Source organism: Oncorhynchus clarkii, chromosome 3 (assembly GCF_045791955.1).
Source record: "Oncorhynchus clarkii lewisi isolate Uvic-CL-2024 chromosome 3, UVic_Ocla_1.0, whole genome shotgun sequence".
NCBI lineage: Eukaryota > Metazoa > Chordata > Actinopteri > Salmoniformes > Salmonidae > Oncorhynchus > Oncorhynchus clarkii.
This window is the reverse complement of record NC_092149.1, coordinates 64043887-64061330: the sequence shown is the minus strand read 5'-3', so window position 1 is coordinate 64061330 and position 17444 is coordinate 64043887. Positions and strand designations below refer to the sequence as shown.

At 44.0% G+C, this 17444-nt stretch overlaps 1 protein-coding gene across 1 annotated transcript in view; it reads right to left on the bottom strand.

Moving 5' to 3' along the window:
• LOC139385851 (uncharacterized) overlaps positions 1-17444 on the bottom strand; it is a gene marked incomplete at its 3' end in the record, with an annotated part of 29288 nt that overhangs the window by 478 nt on the left and 11366 nt on the right. The window contains exons 12-21 of the mRNA XM_071131117.1: positions 16605-16774; positions 16157-16287; positions 15879-16009; positions 9449-9619; positions 8794-9005; positions 5933-6063; positions 3878-3998; positions 2991-3321; positions 2056-2715; positions 135-1952 (exon numbers count right to left, since the gene is read on the bottom strand). Coding sequence (XP_070987218.1) covers positions 135-1952; positions 2056-2715; positions 2991-3321; positions 3878-3998; positions 5933-6063; positions 8794-9005; positions 9449-9619; positions 15879-16009; positions 16157-16287; positions 16605-16774 — 3876 coding nt within the window. The remainder of the gene's footprint in view (positions 1-134; positions 1953-2055; positions 2716-2990; positions 3322-3877; positions 3999-5932; positions 6064-8793; positions 9006-9448; positions 9620-15878; positions 16010-16156; positions 16288-16604; positions 16775-17444) is intronic.

Genomic DNA, 17444 nt, shown 5'->3' with positions numbered 1-17444 from the left:
ACATTTTCACTTTGTATCCCAATGACAGTTCAAATTCACCCCATAGTAAAATATTTACAAATACTGTCAACACTGTAAAATTGCAAAATAAGTCTTCTGACCTCAATGGGACTACCTGTGTAAAATGAAATTACCTGGTTGAGAGCCTGGCTGTTGTGTTGGATGGCTGTGAGGTAGGCCTGTTGCTCTGGGGTGAGGAGAGAGCCAAGAGTCCTGAGAAGTTGCTGGAGGTCCATCCCAGGAGTAGTCACGTTCATCATCCCACCGCTTATGTTCCAATGCAGCATATTGGTCAGGACCTGGGTCACACGGGGCTGTCTCAGCCAATCCTGTGTCAGGTTGAGGTACTCCCTGATCTGGGTTTCGACCTCGGTTAACAAGCTGTGGTTTAGCCAGTTTACGTTCCCGAAAGAGTTCTGCAAAACCTCTTGGTAAGCAATGTTTAACTTTAACAGGTTCAGGTTTTCATTGAGTATCCTGATGACCGATTGGCCGATTTTACTCACATCTGTTCCATTGATGGGGTATTGGATACTTCTCATCAAATACTCAACCTCTTTACTAACAAAGATGGTGAATTCTGTCTGAGACAGTTGTAGAGCCAGCTGCATCTCTGCGATACGGAAGAAAGGGTCAAGGATTTCTGAGAAGGCACTAGTGCTGGTTTCATTCTCTAGCTTCCTCAGGTACCACTGTGCTATCTCCAAATACACTTTCTGTGCGTAATTTGGATCCTGCATAAGTGGATCAGTGGAATTGAGTGAGTAGACTGGAGAATGTCCAGAGGCAGTGAGTTCGATCAAACCCTCAAGCACAGTGAGTTCATTATTGATCAGGGTTTCGGCCTCATTAATCAAGCTGTAGTTTAGCCAATTGTTCCCCATAACCGCTTGGTAAGCAATGTTTAACTTGAACAGGTCCAGGTTACCCTTGAGTATTCTAATGACCGATTGGCCGATTTTACTCACGTCTGTCCCGTTGATAGGGTATTGGATACTTCTCATCAAATACTCAACTTCTTTACTAAAAAAGATAGTAAATTCAGTCTGAGAGAGTTGGAGAGCCAGCTGCATCTCTGCCATATGGAAGAAAGGGTCCAGGAGTTCTGAGAAGGTACTGGTTCTGGTCACATTCTCTAGCTTCCTCAGGTACCACTGTGCTATCTCCAAATACACTTTCTGTGCGTAATTTGGATCCTGCATAAGTGGATCAGTGGAATTGTGTGAGTAGACTGGAGAATGTCCAGATGCGGACAGTTTTATTAAACCCTCAAGGACATGGAGCTCGTTACTGATCAGCTCCACAGACTCTAGGTTGAGATGCTGTAGATTCTCTCTGATGCTGGCTATGGTATCTGTAATAGCCTCAGTTGTTGGTATGAGTGGGGTTGGGACAGAGCTGGCGGCAAGGCCGATACTCACAGAGTGGTTGACCAGGATGGGGAGGAGGGAGATTAGCGCTGTGCAGTTGGACTGGCATCCTGGAGGTATAGGCAGAGCAAGGATAAAACCAGTGACCTTCTCACTCAGCTCCAGTGCACACTGGGGCAGGCTGATGGGATTGTTGGGCTGGGGCTCCAGGCATTGTTGCACGTTGATGACGCCCATGATGCTAGCCAGGAGAGCTGGTGCGTTGGTTGCGCCGGCCAGGGCAGCCATCTTCTCCAGCTCCCCCAGGGTAAGGTTGGATTGTAGCATAGCTTGCTGGAGAGAGGATACGCTGATGTTGGGAGTCGATGTAATCTGCTGGAGGAAGAAGGCAGTCTGGTCCACGGTCTTGAGGACAGACTCTGGCGTGACGGACTTATTGTTAGACATGTCGGTATCGTGCCAGGCGAAGAGGAGAGTAAGCAGGTTGACAGTCACTTGCATGGACTCCTGGCTTGCTATGCTGGGTTTAGCTTGGCCCCCACTGAACATGTGGTCCCCACTAGCTGCCAGGATCTGGAGCACCTGTAATAATAACAATAATAATACAAATAATAATACATTGGATTTAAAATGCCTTTTTTTTTAAATGAAGGACAATGGATAGCAAAACAAATACAAAACCAACCTGTGGGACCGCAGCCGTGCAGTCCTGACCTGCCGCTGTACATGACACCAAGCTCTCCATCACAGCCTGGAAGTGGCTGACCATCCCAAGGTACTGCTGTTGGAGCTGTAGAGGTAGTAGGGCCGAGAGTCTCTGTAGTAGGGTCTGTAGGGCAGCCTGATCCCCAGCCTGGCTAAGCTGCTGGACGTACAGGAGCTGAAAGAGGTCCACCACAGCCAAATGGAGGTCTGTCACCTGAGCTGTGGTGAGGTTCCCATCTGGAAGCAAGAGCTGCTCATATCTGCGTAGCTGTAGACTCGAGACCAGCAACTCCTGTAGTTGGATCACGTACCCCAGGAGAATGGGCGTTGAGTCGCCGTTAGGAGCATCCAGCACAGTCTTCAGCCGCTCCATGGCCCGCAGGATGTTGTCTGCTATGCCCGCTGAGCTCTGGTTGGTGAGAGGATTGAGCAGCTGTCTGAGGAAGGCCAGGGAGGTAGAGTTGAAAGAGCCAGAGTAGGTGATCAGAGCATCTACCATGCTGAGAGACAGAGGCAGGGTCAGGTTTCCCTGAGCTACTGAGAGCCACTGCATCAGCAGAGCCTCCACCCCGGCCAGGTCTGGCATGTTGGCATTCTCGACAGGGAGCCCGGTAACTAGATGCCGGGTGTCCTTGGCCACCTGAGAAATGTTCATTGACTTTATTATTATTACATATTATGATATTTTTGGTTGTTTTAATTATGTTCTGAATCATTAATCATATCTACAGTTTCAAATCTACAAGACATTGATCTTGAATAAATAATACAATTGCAAAATACTATACGGTGTGGTTTCCCGGACACAGATTACATTTAGTCCTGGTCTAAAAATCATGCCCTATAAAGAATCTCCTTTGAAAATGCTTTCTAGTCCAGAACTAGGCTTAACTTCTGTCTAATGTTTTTGGCTACCTTCAGGGCAATGGCCATCACAGATGAAGCATTGGGAGCATGGAATCCACCTCCCTGGGTCCACAGGGCTTCCAGAGGCTTCAGGCCCAGGGCCTCTAACATCTCCCCCAGGAGAGAGAGGGGCAGCTCGGAGTTGGTGCTAAACTGCTCCAGGGACATGAGGTTGGAGACCAGCGTGATGTCCTTGTTCAGGATGGTGATCAGGTTCTCCAGGAGGGCTGGGATGGAGCCGTCCCCTAGGACTAGGTCGGACCTGAGGAGCTTGGTGACCGGGCCTGTGGCAATGTTTCCATAGACAGCCTGGAGGAAAGACAAGGAGCCCTGGACATGCCTGTTGAAAAGAGAACAAAAATATTTGTTATCTCCTCACTTGGCACCAAACACATGCCTCATAATCAACTAGAAAAGGTACATTTACATCTAATAAACCACTAATCAAAATCAATAACAAATCATTTGTTTTAGTAATAATCTACTAGTCTATATGTTGTAATAATAATCTAGTCATAAAAAATATGATCAATTGACAACAACAAAACAGATCAATGAGAGCGCAACACTAAGAAGTAAGTGTGAATCGGATTCATTACAATGTGAGGAACAATTAGACACAATGTGAGCAGGAGAAGGAAAGACACCGGGGGAGATAGTCTGTGGCAGAAGTGACATTACAGTAGTTAGATAACACTTTACTTAGAGGCACGGTATGCATCCCAAATGGCACCCTATTCCCTATATAGCGCACTGCTTTTGAAAAGAGCCCAATGGGCCCTGGTCAAAAGTAGTGCACTAAGTAGGGAAAATCGTGCCATTCTGGACATGCCTAAACCATAAACTCCACACCTATGGCCAGGCTCTATCCTTCTCTGCCCTATGAGATTACTTACCTAAGTAATACAGCAGGATTAGCAGAAAACTCCTGCACCAGAGCAGCGGTGGTTGGGATAAACTGCTGCCAGGTAAACCCAGTATTGCAGATATAGGCGTATGTGGTAGAATCAACAGTACCTGTTATGATATATATTATATATTGTTTTAAAACAGATAGAGCTCATGAGTGGAACAGACAGAGCCTGCGTCCAAAATAGCACCCTATATAGTGCATTACTTCTGACCAGGGGGCTCTGGTCAAAAGAAGTGCACTCTATAGCGAATAGGGTTTGGGACAAACAGTGTATCTTGTCATTATGTATCTTTGTCACAGAGCTACTGCTCAGCATTGATGACAACACCAAGACAACCAGGGCAATGAGTAGCCATGTTATCGAAATGTACACACGTGCAATGGTGGTCATATTGCCAAAAATGCATGTAGCTTTGAGCATTGGATATGGATACTGGATATTGCTGACTATGAACATTTGCTTATTCCTCATTATAATGAGTAATCAAATTGCTAGCTCTCAGCAGCTTCTGTTCCATGGTATGATTGGCACTTAACTGATCAGTTATAACAATAAGTAAATATCATACTGTCTATTTGTGTACTTGTGAGCTAAAACTGACCCTAACCCTCCAGATGGTCTACTTGTACATCAAGCTGCCTCACCTTACAAAAACAGGCTATGGTCCATACTGGCTTGGACAAGGCATATAGTACCTTTGGAAAGTATTCAGACCCCTTGACTTTATCCACATTTTGTTACGTTACAGCCTTATTTTAAAATATAATCATTTTTCCCCCCTATCAACATACACACAATACCCCATAATGGCAAAGCGAAAAACAGATTTTTCACTTTTTTGCTAATTTATAATACATTTAAAAAAATAAATACCTAAGTATTCAGACCATTTGCTTTGAGACTTGACATTGAGCTCAGGGGAATCGTGCTTCTGTTGATCATCCTTGAGATGTTTCTACAACTTAATTGATCTGTAGTAAATTCAATTGATTGGATCTGGAGAAGAGAGTTCCTCTGTGGAGATGGGAGAAACCATCTCTGCAGATGGTACAACCATCTCTGCAGCACTCCACCAATCAGGTCTTTATGGTAGAGTAGCTAGATGAAAGCCACTCCTCAGTAAAAGGCACATGACAGCCCGCTTGGAGTTTGCCAAAAGGCCCCTAAAGACATTCAGACTATGAGAAACAAGATTCTCTGGTCTGATGAAACCCAGATTGAACTCTTTGGCCTGAATGCCAAGTGACACGTCTGGAGGAAACCTGGCACCATCCCTACGGTGAAGCATGGTGGTGGCAGCATCATGCTGTGGGGATGTTTTTCAGCAGCAGGGACTAGGAGACTAGTCAGGATTGAATGAAAGATTAACAGAGAAAAGTACAGAGAGAACCTTGATGAAAACCTGCTCCAGAGCGCTCAGGACCTCAGACTGGGGCGAAGGTTCACCTTCCAACAGGACAACGACTCTAAACACACAACCCAAGACAATGCAGGAGTGGCTTCGGTTCAAGTCTCTGAATGTCCTTGAGTAGCACATCCAGAGCCCGGACTTGAACCCGATCGAACATCTCTGGAGAGACCTGAAAATAGCTGTGCAGCAACGTTCCATATCCAACCTGACAGATCTTGACAGGATCTGCAGAGAAGAATGGGAGAATCTCCCCAAATACAGGTGTGCCAAGCTTGTAGCGTCATACCCAAGAAGACACAAGGCTGTAATCACTGCCAAAGGTGCTTCAACAAAGTACTGAGTAAAGGGTCTGAATAATTAAGTAAATGTTATTTTCAGTTTTTATTGTTAATACATTTGCAAAATTTCAAAAAACAGTTTTTGCTTTGTCATTATGGGGTACTGTGTGTAGATAGATGAGGGGAAAAAAACGATTTATTCAATTTTAGAATAAGGCTGTAAAGTAATAAAATGTGGAAAAAGTCAAGGGGTCTGAATACTTACCAAATGCACTGTACGTACCTTACCTTATGTGTGCATGTGTTCTTTATGTGTTTGTTGTATTGGTGTATGCATGCCTGACTCACAATTTGGTGAAGCGGTGACATTAGGCTGGTAGTTCATTATCCAGTAGGCGATGTGGAAGTATGACTCCATAGACGGCCACATTGAGCTGTTCTGGAGGTGAGAGCCCACAGTGATGAATGCCCCCAAACCCCTGAGAGACATAGAGAAATTGATGTTCAGTTTATACATGACAACCAACTCATAACATATACACACTTACATATCCCACTAACATATTGGATAGCAATACCTCATCTTAGCTAGGGCTGTGGCGGTCATGAAATTTGGTCAACCGGTTATTGTTATGCAAAACACCCTGCTGGTCTCACGGTAAATGACCGTTAATTAACATAAAGGTGTTTAGCATCTCCAGGCCTACACACATACAAGCAGGTGATGTGCCTTTGGAACATCTACATTTCAAAAGGTATTTTAAATATATTATTTATTTTAGTCAGGTCTAAAGAAACATTATGATGTGAAGAAAATGTATTTCAGATAAACAGAATATGAGTTGGCCTTTTATTGTATGTTATCTGGCTATGCTCCGTGCCGTAGGCTGTAGGCTTGTTCATTTAGCAGACAATATATGTTTAAAAGTCCCGTGCCATTATTTTATATTATATGACTTTATAGTAAGAAGAATATAATTAAATATAGCTGAATAAAATAGAAAGGATTTTTTACCAGTCCGGAGGGAGTGCACATATGAAATGGCTATGCTGAGCGTAAACGTGATCATTTGAAACAGGTCCTATAAAATAGATTTAGATTTATTTGGAAAATGTTGTTGTGATTGATAAACCTTAGAATGTCTTAAAAATCAAAACATATATGGGCTGCATGACGAAACTATAGGCTATTGATGATTTGAGAAAGTTGCAAAAAAAAAGCTTGCGCTATGTTCATTGCCTCAAGATGCACAGCTGTTCTCTCATCAAGTGATCATATGTTCACCCATCAGATTATTCTCAATTTAATCTCGTCTTCACAAATATGTCAAATTAATTTCGATTTAGAACGGCCCATTATCAAATGGGCAGGAACAGGGGGTGGGGAAAAAGACAGGGAATGGAGGCCGCAAGCTTCCCACCGTCCGTTTTTCAATGATCCCTGGTAGCCTACTTCGGTTTTATAGCAGAGCTGTGCTTAATATGAGCAGCTGGAAAAGAAATACAAGAACACTTATTTCACTTCATGCATCAACCACTGTTTGAGGTGCATGCTATTGCTGCGCGACAGTTAATATTTTGCCCACACTCTGAATGCCGTGGGCTCCCCAACCCTGTTTCTGGAGCTACCCAGTGCTTAATTTGGGAAACCAAGTGAAATCTGTTTGGGAACATCAATAGTAACACGTTTTCACAACGAAATACAGCTTCTCTGAATGTTCCAGAAAGGAATAAAGGAAAGAGAAGGAGGTGGAAACACTTGGTGGTGAGATATTCTGTATAGCTAAAGGTAATGTTCCACCCGATTAACCCTATTACTAGGCTATTCAAAATCAAATACAAATGCACTATAATTGTAGGCTACCTGTAAGCTCCCCTACACAATCAATGAACCAACAGCAACGCCTAGGGCTATTCATTCTCTCCCAGACTCATGAATAGAAATTTGGAGCATAAGCTAACCAGTCCATCCAGTATGCATAATAATACAGTACACGCTCAAAGGTGATTAGGCCTACTCCAATTTGTTTAATTTTGGAGTATAGGCTAGACCAATGATGTAGCAAGGACATCTTAAATCAGTTTTATTTGATGTTTTTCTGCCATGCATGATAAGCGGTAGGCTATGTATTGTACAATTTAGTTTTTAGGGCTCATTCTAATATGCATATGGGTGCTTTGAATTCATCATCACCTTAGAAAGTGGTATCCATTTTGTTAAGGCTTTGAAACAGCATACAAAACAACCATGTTTTCCACTCAGCTTCAACTTGTTTTTGAACTTCTTCCTTCAAACTGATCATCACAGTGAGGTGAGATTTAAAAGCTCATACTGTTTTGATGGTAAGTGTTGGATGTGATTTTCGATCGCATTTGCATTGACATCAGAGTGGTTAGAGGGACAATAGAGCCCTGAGTACCAGGTTGTTAGGGCCTGATGGTCGTTAGCAAGTTGGGAACTACCAGAGCATGTCCAGAGCGCATAAAAGGACTCAACGGTCAAGTGGAATCTCACTTTACATCAATGCTATATTCAGTATCATTTCTGCATGTTGTATTTGCTAACGCATATTGATAGACTCAATATTTTCATGATGTCGGCTCGCCTACAGTACCAGTCAAAAGTTTGGACACACCTACTCATTCAAGGGTTTTTCTTTATTTGTACTATTTTCTACATTGTCGAATAACAGTGACGATATCAAAACTATTAAATAACACATATGGAATCATGTAGTAACCAAAAAATATATATTTTAGATTTAATATTCTTCAAAGTAGCCACTCTTTGCCTTGATGACAGCTTTGCACACTTTTGGCATTCTCTTAATCTCAAATATAAAATATATTTGGTTACTACACGATTCTGTAAGTATTATTTTATAGTTTTGATGTCGTCACTATTATTCTACAATGTAGAAAATAGTAAACATAAATAAAAACCCTTGAATGAGTAGGTGAGTCCAAACTTTTGACTGGTATGGTACATACTGATAACTCCGCTTGTGGATGCAAGGATATTGTATACTCATTTATACACAAACCTTGATTATATTATCTCAAGACAGCATGGTCATCCTGTGGTTACTAAAGGTACACTGACCATGACAAATGAAAAAGAAAGAGTATACACTCATCTCTACTTGGTCGATTTATTTGACCAACGTTTCGGCCAAAGGGCCTTCATTAGTGTGTGTACACACACTAACCTTGTCATGAGAATCTGTGTCCAGTCCACTGCAGTGATGTTCTCAGGGACCCAGCCCACCAGGTAGGCAGCATCCAACAGATTACTGAAGTTCCTCAAGGCCACTTCACCGCTGACAAAGGAGCCAGCCAGTGCATGCCACTCAGTGAGGATCATGGGAACGGTGGCATTGGCGTTGGTAGTGCCCTGTACTATGTTCATAATCTGAGTCGCCTTGGATATAGTAGGAAATTACAAAATGATCAAAGAAAGTTGAATATGTTTTAGGATATAACATAACAACAATTGCTGGCTTATACTAAAATGTCTTAATATCCCAAAAAATGTACTTAAAAGTAACTTACTTCAAAATTACAGAAAATGGTTTCTGGAAAAAAAATCTATAAAAGGAAAATCCATAGGCTCATATATGACACAGTTTCTATTTACTGTTTACTATTCTCACTAGACCATTCATCAATGTTTCTAATGTTTCTAATGGGAATGACCTACATGGTCTAAACCAGTATTGGGTCTGAGGGAGGTGTGTGTTGTTTGTATTCTGCTTTTGTGATAACCTTTTAATCTTCAGTTATTTTATCAGAACCTCATTTTCTAGGGGTGACCTAGCCAATAAGACACAACCTGTGAGAGCTGTCCAGGTACACATGACTTACCTTGTCAACCACAGGCATCCACTCAGCCAGCAGTGCGTCTGGGAGACGAGAGTTGTTCCCTGGGCAGAAGAGGGCGTTCCACAAGCTGGGGTCCATGGAGCTCAGAGAGGAGAGCCAGGACCACTGGCCCAGCATATCTTCACACCTTACTGGTCCCTGAGATATTAGGACCTATTGGAAACCAACAAGCAATGAATAAATGAATGAATGTCACTGAGCCATTATAACCTATTGGAAACCAACAAGGAATGAATTAATGGATGGATGAATGTCACTGAGCCATTATAACCTATTGGAAACCAACAAGGAATGAATGAATGGATGGATGAATGTCACTGAGCCATTATAACCTATTGGAAACCAACAAGGAATGAATGAATGGATGGATGTCACTGAGCCATTATAACCTATTGGAAACCAACAAGGAATGAATGAATGGATGGATGAATGTCACTGAGCAATTAGAACCTACTGGAACCCAACAAGTAATGAATTAATGAATACATGTATTTATTTATTAATTAATGATTGAATAAATCTATTAATTAAATAAATAAATAATGATTGAATGAATGAATGTCCCTGAGCCATTAGGATCTATTGGAAACCAACAAGAACATCATATCACTGAAAATATAGGCACTGTGTATGACCCATACACAGTGCCTTCAGAAAGTATTCATCACCATTTTAGAAATGTTTGCAAATTCATTAGAAATAAAAACCTGAAACGTTACATTTACATAAGTATTCAGACCCTTTACTCAGTACTTTGTTGAAGCACTTTTGGAAGCAATTACAGCCGCAAGTCTTCTTGGGTATGACGCCACAAGCTTTGCACACCTGTATTTGGGGAGTTTCTCCCATTCCTCTCTGCATATCCTCTCGAGCTCTGTCAGGTTGGATGGGTAGCATTGTTGCACAGGTATTTTCAGGTCTCTCCAGAGATGTTTGATCGGGTTAAGGTCCGGGCTCTGGCTGGGCCACTCAAGGATATTCAGAGACTTGAACCGAAGCCACTCCTGTGTTGTCTTGGCTGTGTGCTTAGGGTCGTTGTCCTGTTGGAAGGTGAATCTTCGCCCCAGTCTGAGGTCCTGCGTGCTCCGGAGCAGGTTTTCATCAAGGATCTCTCTGTACTTTGCTCCGTTCATCTTTACCTCGATCCTGACTAGTTTTCCAGTCCCTGCCGCTAATAGATATCCCCACAGCATGATGCTGCCACCACCATGCTTCACCGTATGGATGGTGCCAGGTTTCCTCCAGATGTGACACTTGGCATTCAGGCCAAAGAGTTCAATCTTGGTTTCATCAGACCAGAGAATCTTGTTTCTCATTTTCTGAGAGAATTTAGGTGCCTTTTGGCAAACTCCAAGCGGGCTGTCATGTGCCATTTACTGAGGAGTGGCTTCCGTCTGGGCACTCTACCGTAAGGGCCTGATTGGTGGAGTGCTGCAGAGATGGTTGTCCTACTGGAAGGTTCTCCCATTTCCACAAAGGAACTCTAGAGCTGTGTCGGAGTGACCATCGGGTTCTTGGTCACCTCCCTGACCAATGCCCTTCTCCCCCGATTGCTCAGTTTGGCCGAGCGTCCAGCTCAAGAAAGAGTATTGGTGGTTCCAAACTTCTTCCATTTAAGAATGATGGAGGCAACTGTGTTCTTGGTAACCTTCAATGCTGCAGACATTTTTTGGCACCCTTCCCCAGATCTGTGCCTCGACACAAACCTGTCTCGTAGCTCTGCCGACAATTCCTTCGACCTCAAGGATTGTTTTTTACTCCGACATGCACTGTCAACTGTGGGACTGTCACGTTCTGACCTTAGTTCCTTTGTTTTGTCTTTGTTTAGTATGGTCAGGGCGTGAGTTGGGGTGGGCAGTCTATGTTTGTTTTTCTATGTTGGTTTCTGTGTTCTGCCTAGTATGGTTCTCAATCAGAGGCAGGTGTCGTTAGTTGTCTCTGATTGAGAATCATACTTAGGTAGCCTTTTTTCCACCTGTGTTTCGTGGGTGTTTGTCTTCCGTGTCAGTGTTTGTTCGCCACACGGGACTGTTTCGTTGATGCACGTTATTTTGTTTTGTTCCAGTGTTCTGTTGTTTTTATTAAACATTATGGACACTTATTACGCTGCGTTTGGTCCTCGATCCTTCTCGCTACTCCTCCTCAGAAGAGGAGGACGAGATCCGTTACAGATACACCCACCACAAAAGGACCAAGCAGCGTGGTAACGGGCAGCAGAAGAAGCAGCGATCGCAGGACTCCTAGACATGGGAGGAGATTCTGGACGGCAAGGGACCCTGGGCACAGGCTGGAGAATATCGCCGCCCCAAGGCTGAGCTGGAGGCAGCGAAAGCCGAGAAGCGGTGGTATGAGGAGGCAGCACGGCAGCGCGGCTGGAAGCCCGAGAGGCAGCCCCAAAAATGTATTGGGTGGGGGCACATGGGGAGTGTGGCGAAGGCAGGTAGGAGACCTGCGCCAACTTCCCGTGCTTACCGGAGAGAGAGAGGGACCGGGCAGGCACCGTGTTCAGCTCCTCGTATCGGCCGGGCTAGAGTGGGCATCGAGCCAGGTGCAATGAAGCCGGCTCAGCGCATCTGGTCTCCAATACGTCTCCTCGGGCCGGTGTACATGGCACCAGCCTTACGCATGGTGTCCCCGGTTCACCAGCACAGCCCAGTGCAGGCTATTCCACCTCACCGCACTGGCCTGGCAACGGGGAGCATTCAACCAGGTAAGGTTGGGCAGGCTCGATGCTCGAGACCTCCTGTGCGCCTTCACAGTCTGGTCTATCCGGTGCCACCTCCACGTACCAGCCCTCCGGTGGCAGCCCCCCGCACCAGGCTGTCTCTCTGTCTTCTCCCTACAGGTGCTCCCGCCTCTCCAGTGCTGTCAGAGCCTTCCTCCTCTCCAGCGCTGCCAGAGTCTCCCGTCTGTCCTGAGCTGCCAGAGTCTCCCGTCTGTCCTGAGCTGCCAGAGTCTCCCGTCTGTCCTGAGCTGCCAGAGTCTCCCGTCTGTCCTGAGTTGCCAGAGTCTCCCGTCTGTCCTGAGCTGCCGGAGTCTCCCGTCTGTCCTGAGCTGCCGGAGTCTCCCGTCTGTCCTGAGCTGCCGGAGTCTCTCGTCTGTCCTGAGCTGCCAGAGCTGCCTGTCATGCCGAACACAAGTGTTCTATAGGATTGAGGTCAGGGCTTTGTAATGGCCACTCAAATACCTTCTTTGTTGTCCTTAAGCCATTTTGCCACAACTTTGGAAGTATGCTTAGAGTCATTGTCCATTTGGAAGACCCATTTACGACCAAGCTTTTACTTGGTCTTGGTTAACTGATGTCTTGAAATGTTGCTTCAATATATCCACATAATTTTCCTACCTCATGATGCCATCTATTTTGTGAAGTGCACCAGTCCCTCCTGCAGCAAAACACCCCCACAACATGATGCTGCCACCCCCCTGCTTCACGGTTGGGATGGTGTTCTTCGGCTTGTAAGCCTCCCCCTTTTTCCTCCAAACATAACGATGGTCATTATGGCCAAACAGATGAACGTGGTACCTTCAGGCGTTTGGAAATTGCTCCCAAGGATGAACCAGACTTGTGGAGGTCTACAATTTTTTTTCTGAGGTCTTGGCTGATTTCTTTTGATTTTCCCATTATGTCAAGCAAGGAGGCACTGAGTTTGAAGGTAGGCCTTGAAATATATCCACAGGTACACCTCCAATTGACTCAAATGATGTCAATTTGCCTATCAGAAGCTTCTAAAGCCATGACATCATTTTCTGAAATTTTCCAAGCTGTTTAAAGGCACAGTTAACTTAGTGTATGTAAACTTCTGACCGAAAATAAAAAAAGTGAAATAATCTTTCTGCAAACAATTGTTGGAAAGATTACTTGTGTCATGCACAAAGTAGATGTCCTAAACGACTTGCCAAAACTAGAGTTTGTTAACAAATTTGTGGAATGGTTGAAAAATGAGTTTTAATGACTCCAACCTAAGTGTATGTAAACTTCCGACTTCAACTGTAAATGCATATTACAAAAAAAACACCAACACAATGGTACTACTCTCCCAATCATTGGATTTAAATAAATGTATTAGGCTCTAATATTTTGATTTCACATGACTGGGCAGGGGCGCAGCCATGGGTGGGCCTGGGAGGGCATAGGCCCACCTACTTATTACAGACAGAAATACTCCTCAGTTTCATCAGCTGTCCGAGTGGCTGGTCTCAGACGATCCCGGATGTGAAGAAGCCGGATGTGAAGGTCCTGGGCTTTCATGGTTACACGTGGTCTGCGTTTATGAGGACGGTTGGAGGCACTAAAACAACGTTGGAGGCACTTCTGGTAGAGAAATTACCATTCAATTCTCTGGCAACAGCTCTGGTAGACATTCCTGCAGCCAGCATGTCAATTGCACTTGAGGTACATCTGTGGCATTGTGTGGTGTGACAAAACTGCACATTTAAAGTGGCCTTTGAATATCCCCAGCACAAGGTGCACCTGTGTAATGATCATGCTGTTTAATCAGATTCTTGATATGCTACACCTGTCTGGTGGATGGATTATCTTGGCAAAAGAGGAATGCTCACTAACAGGGGTGTAAACAAATTTGAGAGAAAGAAGCTTTTTGTGGGTATGGAACATACAGTGCCTTGCGAAAGTATTCGGCCCCCTTGAACTTTGCGACCTTTTGCCACATTTCAGGCTTCAAACATAAATATATAAAACTGTATTTTTTTGTGAAGAATCAACACAATCATGAAGTGGAACGACATTTATTGGATATTTCAAACTTTTTTAACAAATCAAAAACTGAAAAATTGGGCGTGCAAAATTATTCAGCCCCTTTACTTTCAGTGCAGCAAACTCTCTCCAGAAGTTCAGTGAGGATCTCTGAATGATCCAATGTTGACCTAAATGACTAATGATGATAAATACAATCCACCTGTGTGTAATCAAGTCTCCGTATAAATGCACCTGCACTGTGATAGTCTCAGAGGTCCGTTAAAAGCGCAGAGAGCATCATGAAGAACAAGGAACACACCAGGCAGGTCCGAGATACTGTTGTGAAGAAGTTTAAAGCCGGATTTGGATACAAAAAGATTTCCCAAGCTTTAAACATCCCAAGGAGCACTGTGCAAGCGATAATATTGAAATGGAAGGAGTATCAGACCACTGCAAATCTACCAAGACCTGGCCGTCCCTCTAAACTTTCAGCTCATACAAGGAGAAGACTGATCAGAGATGCAGCCAAGAGGCCCATGATCACTCTGGATGAACTGCAGAGATCTACAGCTGAGGTGGGAGACTCTGTCCATAGGACAACAATCAGTCGTATATTGCACAAATCTGGCCTTTATGGAAGAGTGGCAAGAAGAAAGCCATTTCTTAAAGATATCCATAAAAAGTGTTGTTTAAAGTTTGCCACAAGCCACCTGGGAGACACACCCAACATGTGGAAGAAGGTGCTCTGGTCAGATGAAACCAAAATTGAACTTTTTGGCAACAATGCAAAACATTATGTTTGGCGTGAAAGCAACACAGCTCATCCCTCTGAACACACCATCCCCACTGTCAAACATGGTGGTGGCAGCATCATGGTTTGGGCCTGCTTTTCTTCAGCAGGGACAGGGAAGATGGTTAAAATTGATGTGAAGATGGATGGAGCCAAATACAGGACCATTCTGGATGAAAACCTGATGGAGTCTGCAAAAGACCTGAGACTGGGATGGAGATTTGTCTTCCAACAAGACAATGATCCAAAACATAGAGCAAAATCTACAATGGAATGGTTCAAAAATAAACATATCCAGGTGTTAGAATGGCCAAGTCAAAGTCCAGACCTGAATCCAATCGAGAATCTGTGGAAAGAACTGAAAACTGCTGTTCACAAATGCTCTCCATCCAACCTCACTGAGCTTGAGCTGTTTTGCAAGGAGGAATGGGAAAAAATGTCAGTCTCTCGATGTGCAAAACTGATAGAGACATACCCCAAGCGACTTACAGCTGTAATCGCAGCAAAAGGTGGCGCTACAAAGTATTAACTTAAGGGGGCTGAATAATTTTGCACGCCCAATTTTTCAGTTTTTGATTTGTTGAAAAAGTTTGAAATATCCAAGAAATGTCGTTCCACTTCATGATTGTGTCCCACTTGTTGTTGATTCTTCACAAAAAAATACAGTTTTATATCTTTATGTTTGAAGCCTGAAATGTGGCAAAAGGTCGCAAAGTTCAAGGGGGCCGAATACTTTCGCAAGGCACTGTATCTTGGATCTTTTATTTCAGCTCATGAAACATGGGACCCAACACTTTACATGTTTTGTTTATATTTTTGTTCAGTATACTTCTGGTTGTAAACAGATTATAAGTACTTTAGTTCTTTTTATGATGTCATTTCAACCAGCTTTGCCTGCTTTTCCTAATTAAAGCCAGTCCACTCACCTTCATGATTGTCTTCACTATTGAGTCCATGACCTGTCCAGCAAAGTTGTCAGCAGCAGCCTGGTTGGACATCAGGGAGAGGAAGGTATCCTGGTAGGTATGGGCGTCCGACGACACCTTCCCCATCATCTCTGTGTGTCAGAAATAAAACACAAGGTGACCATGGTCAATTCAATCCAAAATGCTTTATTGGCACAACAGAAGTATACAGTTCCAGTTCATCTTCATTGGATACAGTATATGCAGCACTCATACAGTACTATACACAGAGTACATACCCACTAGAGTATCCAAGCCTGTCGTAGCCAGCTGCATGGAGGCATGGCCGGTGGTGAGGGCCATCTGAATGTAGTTCCAGCCAGGAATGCCTTTCAGAAGCTCCACTGCTACTGAGGACACACTCAGGAACCTGCCAAATCAGAGTTTAGATGTCACCCATGGGAAAATGGACACTATGGATATACTTTGGGCTTCTTTGCTTGGTAATATACTTTCTTATGGAGTTTATAGACTATTCTGAAGCTTCCAGGTACTAAGATCAGTTACACCTATTTCAGGTAGATTCAAATGGAAGTCCTATCATCACCGACAACTACTTTAAGTCTATTTCCAAACCTTGTTGAATGACAAATAAAATATTGAGCTGCCAATTTTAAATGTGCAGTATTTGACATGTATCTAGCACCAGAACTACACAATGAGAGAAACAAAACAATATTCACTCACAGCTCTTCCTCTATGGTCTGAGGCTGTGTGTCACTGCTACGCTGGGACCTTGTGTTGTTGAAGGAGCCGTGGCCCTCGGGGGCCACAAACAGTCCCATCAGGCTGTGGACGAGGCCTCTGGCGAAGGTAACATCCCCCGGAGCAGTGTCTTTACTCGAGGCCAGGAGGCTCTGAGGAGGGGAAACACAGCAAGCCACACAGAGGACCAATAAACCCCATTGAACCCCAATCTCCTTTGCGACCCTGTGTGCACAGTATGTTTTATACAGTTACCACTGATCATCAAATAAGCCCATTAGGGATCAAACAGTCAGCCTGAAGAAATATATTATTTCTGAACCCGACAGTTCAGTGAGTGAGCACACAGATGAGAGGCGGCTTAGATCACTGCATCTGCCCCTGACTGGTAATAAGTTTAAAGCTCTACCCCCAGCCTCGTGGCAGCCTGGCAGAAAGGTGTAATTGGTCATCTCTGGGGTCCTGTTATACAGGTGGCCCTGTGAGTTCCCCCATCAGTCCCCATTGCTCTGTTATGTTGTTGTAGCTAGGATGTTACCAAGGTAACCCTTTGTTTGGTTTGCCCCTGTGTCTCTGATTGAGTGTATGTATTGAGAAGGGGGTAGAGCGAGGAAGGGAGGGACAAAGAGAGAGAGGAGGAAGAGAGATAGAGAGAAAGTGGAATTATATAATGTATTCATGTCTTTACATTTGAACAACAGAGAATAGAATAAGGGGGAAAAGGGTTTGTAATGCTATTCAGATGAAAGACAGCAACAGGCCCTACCCCAGACATAACATTCACTGCCTGTTTTCCTCTGTTCTCTGCTCATCTCTGTGCTG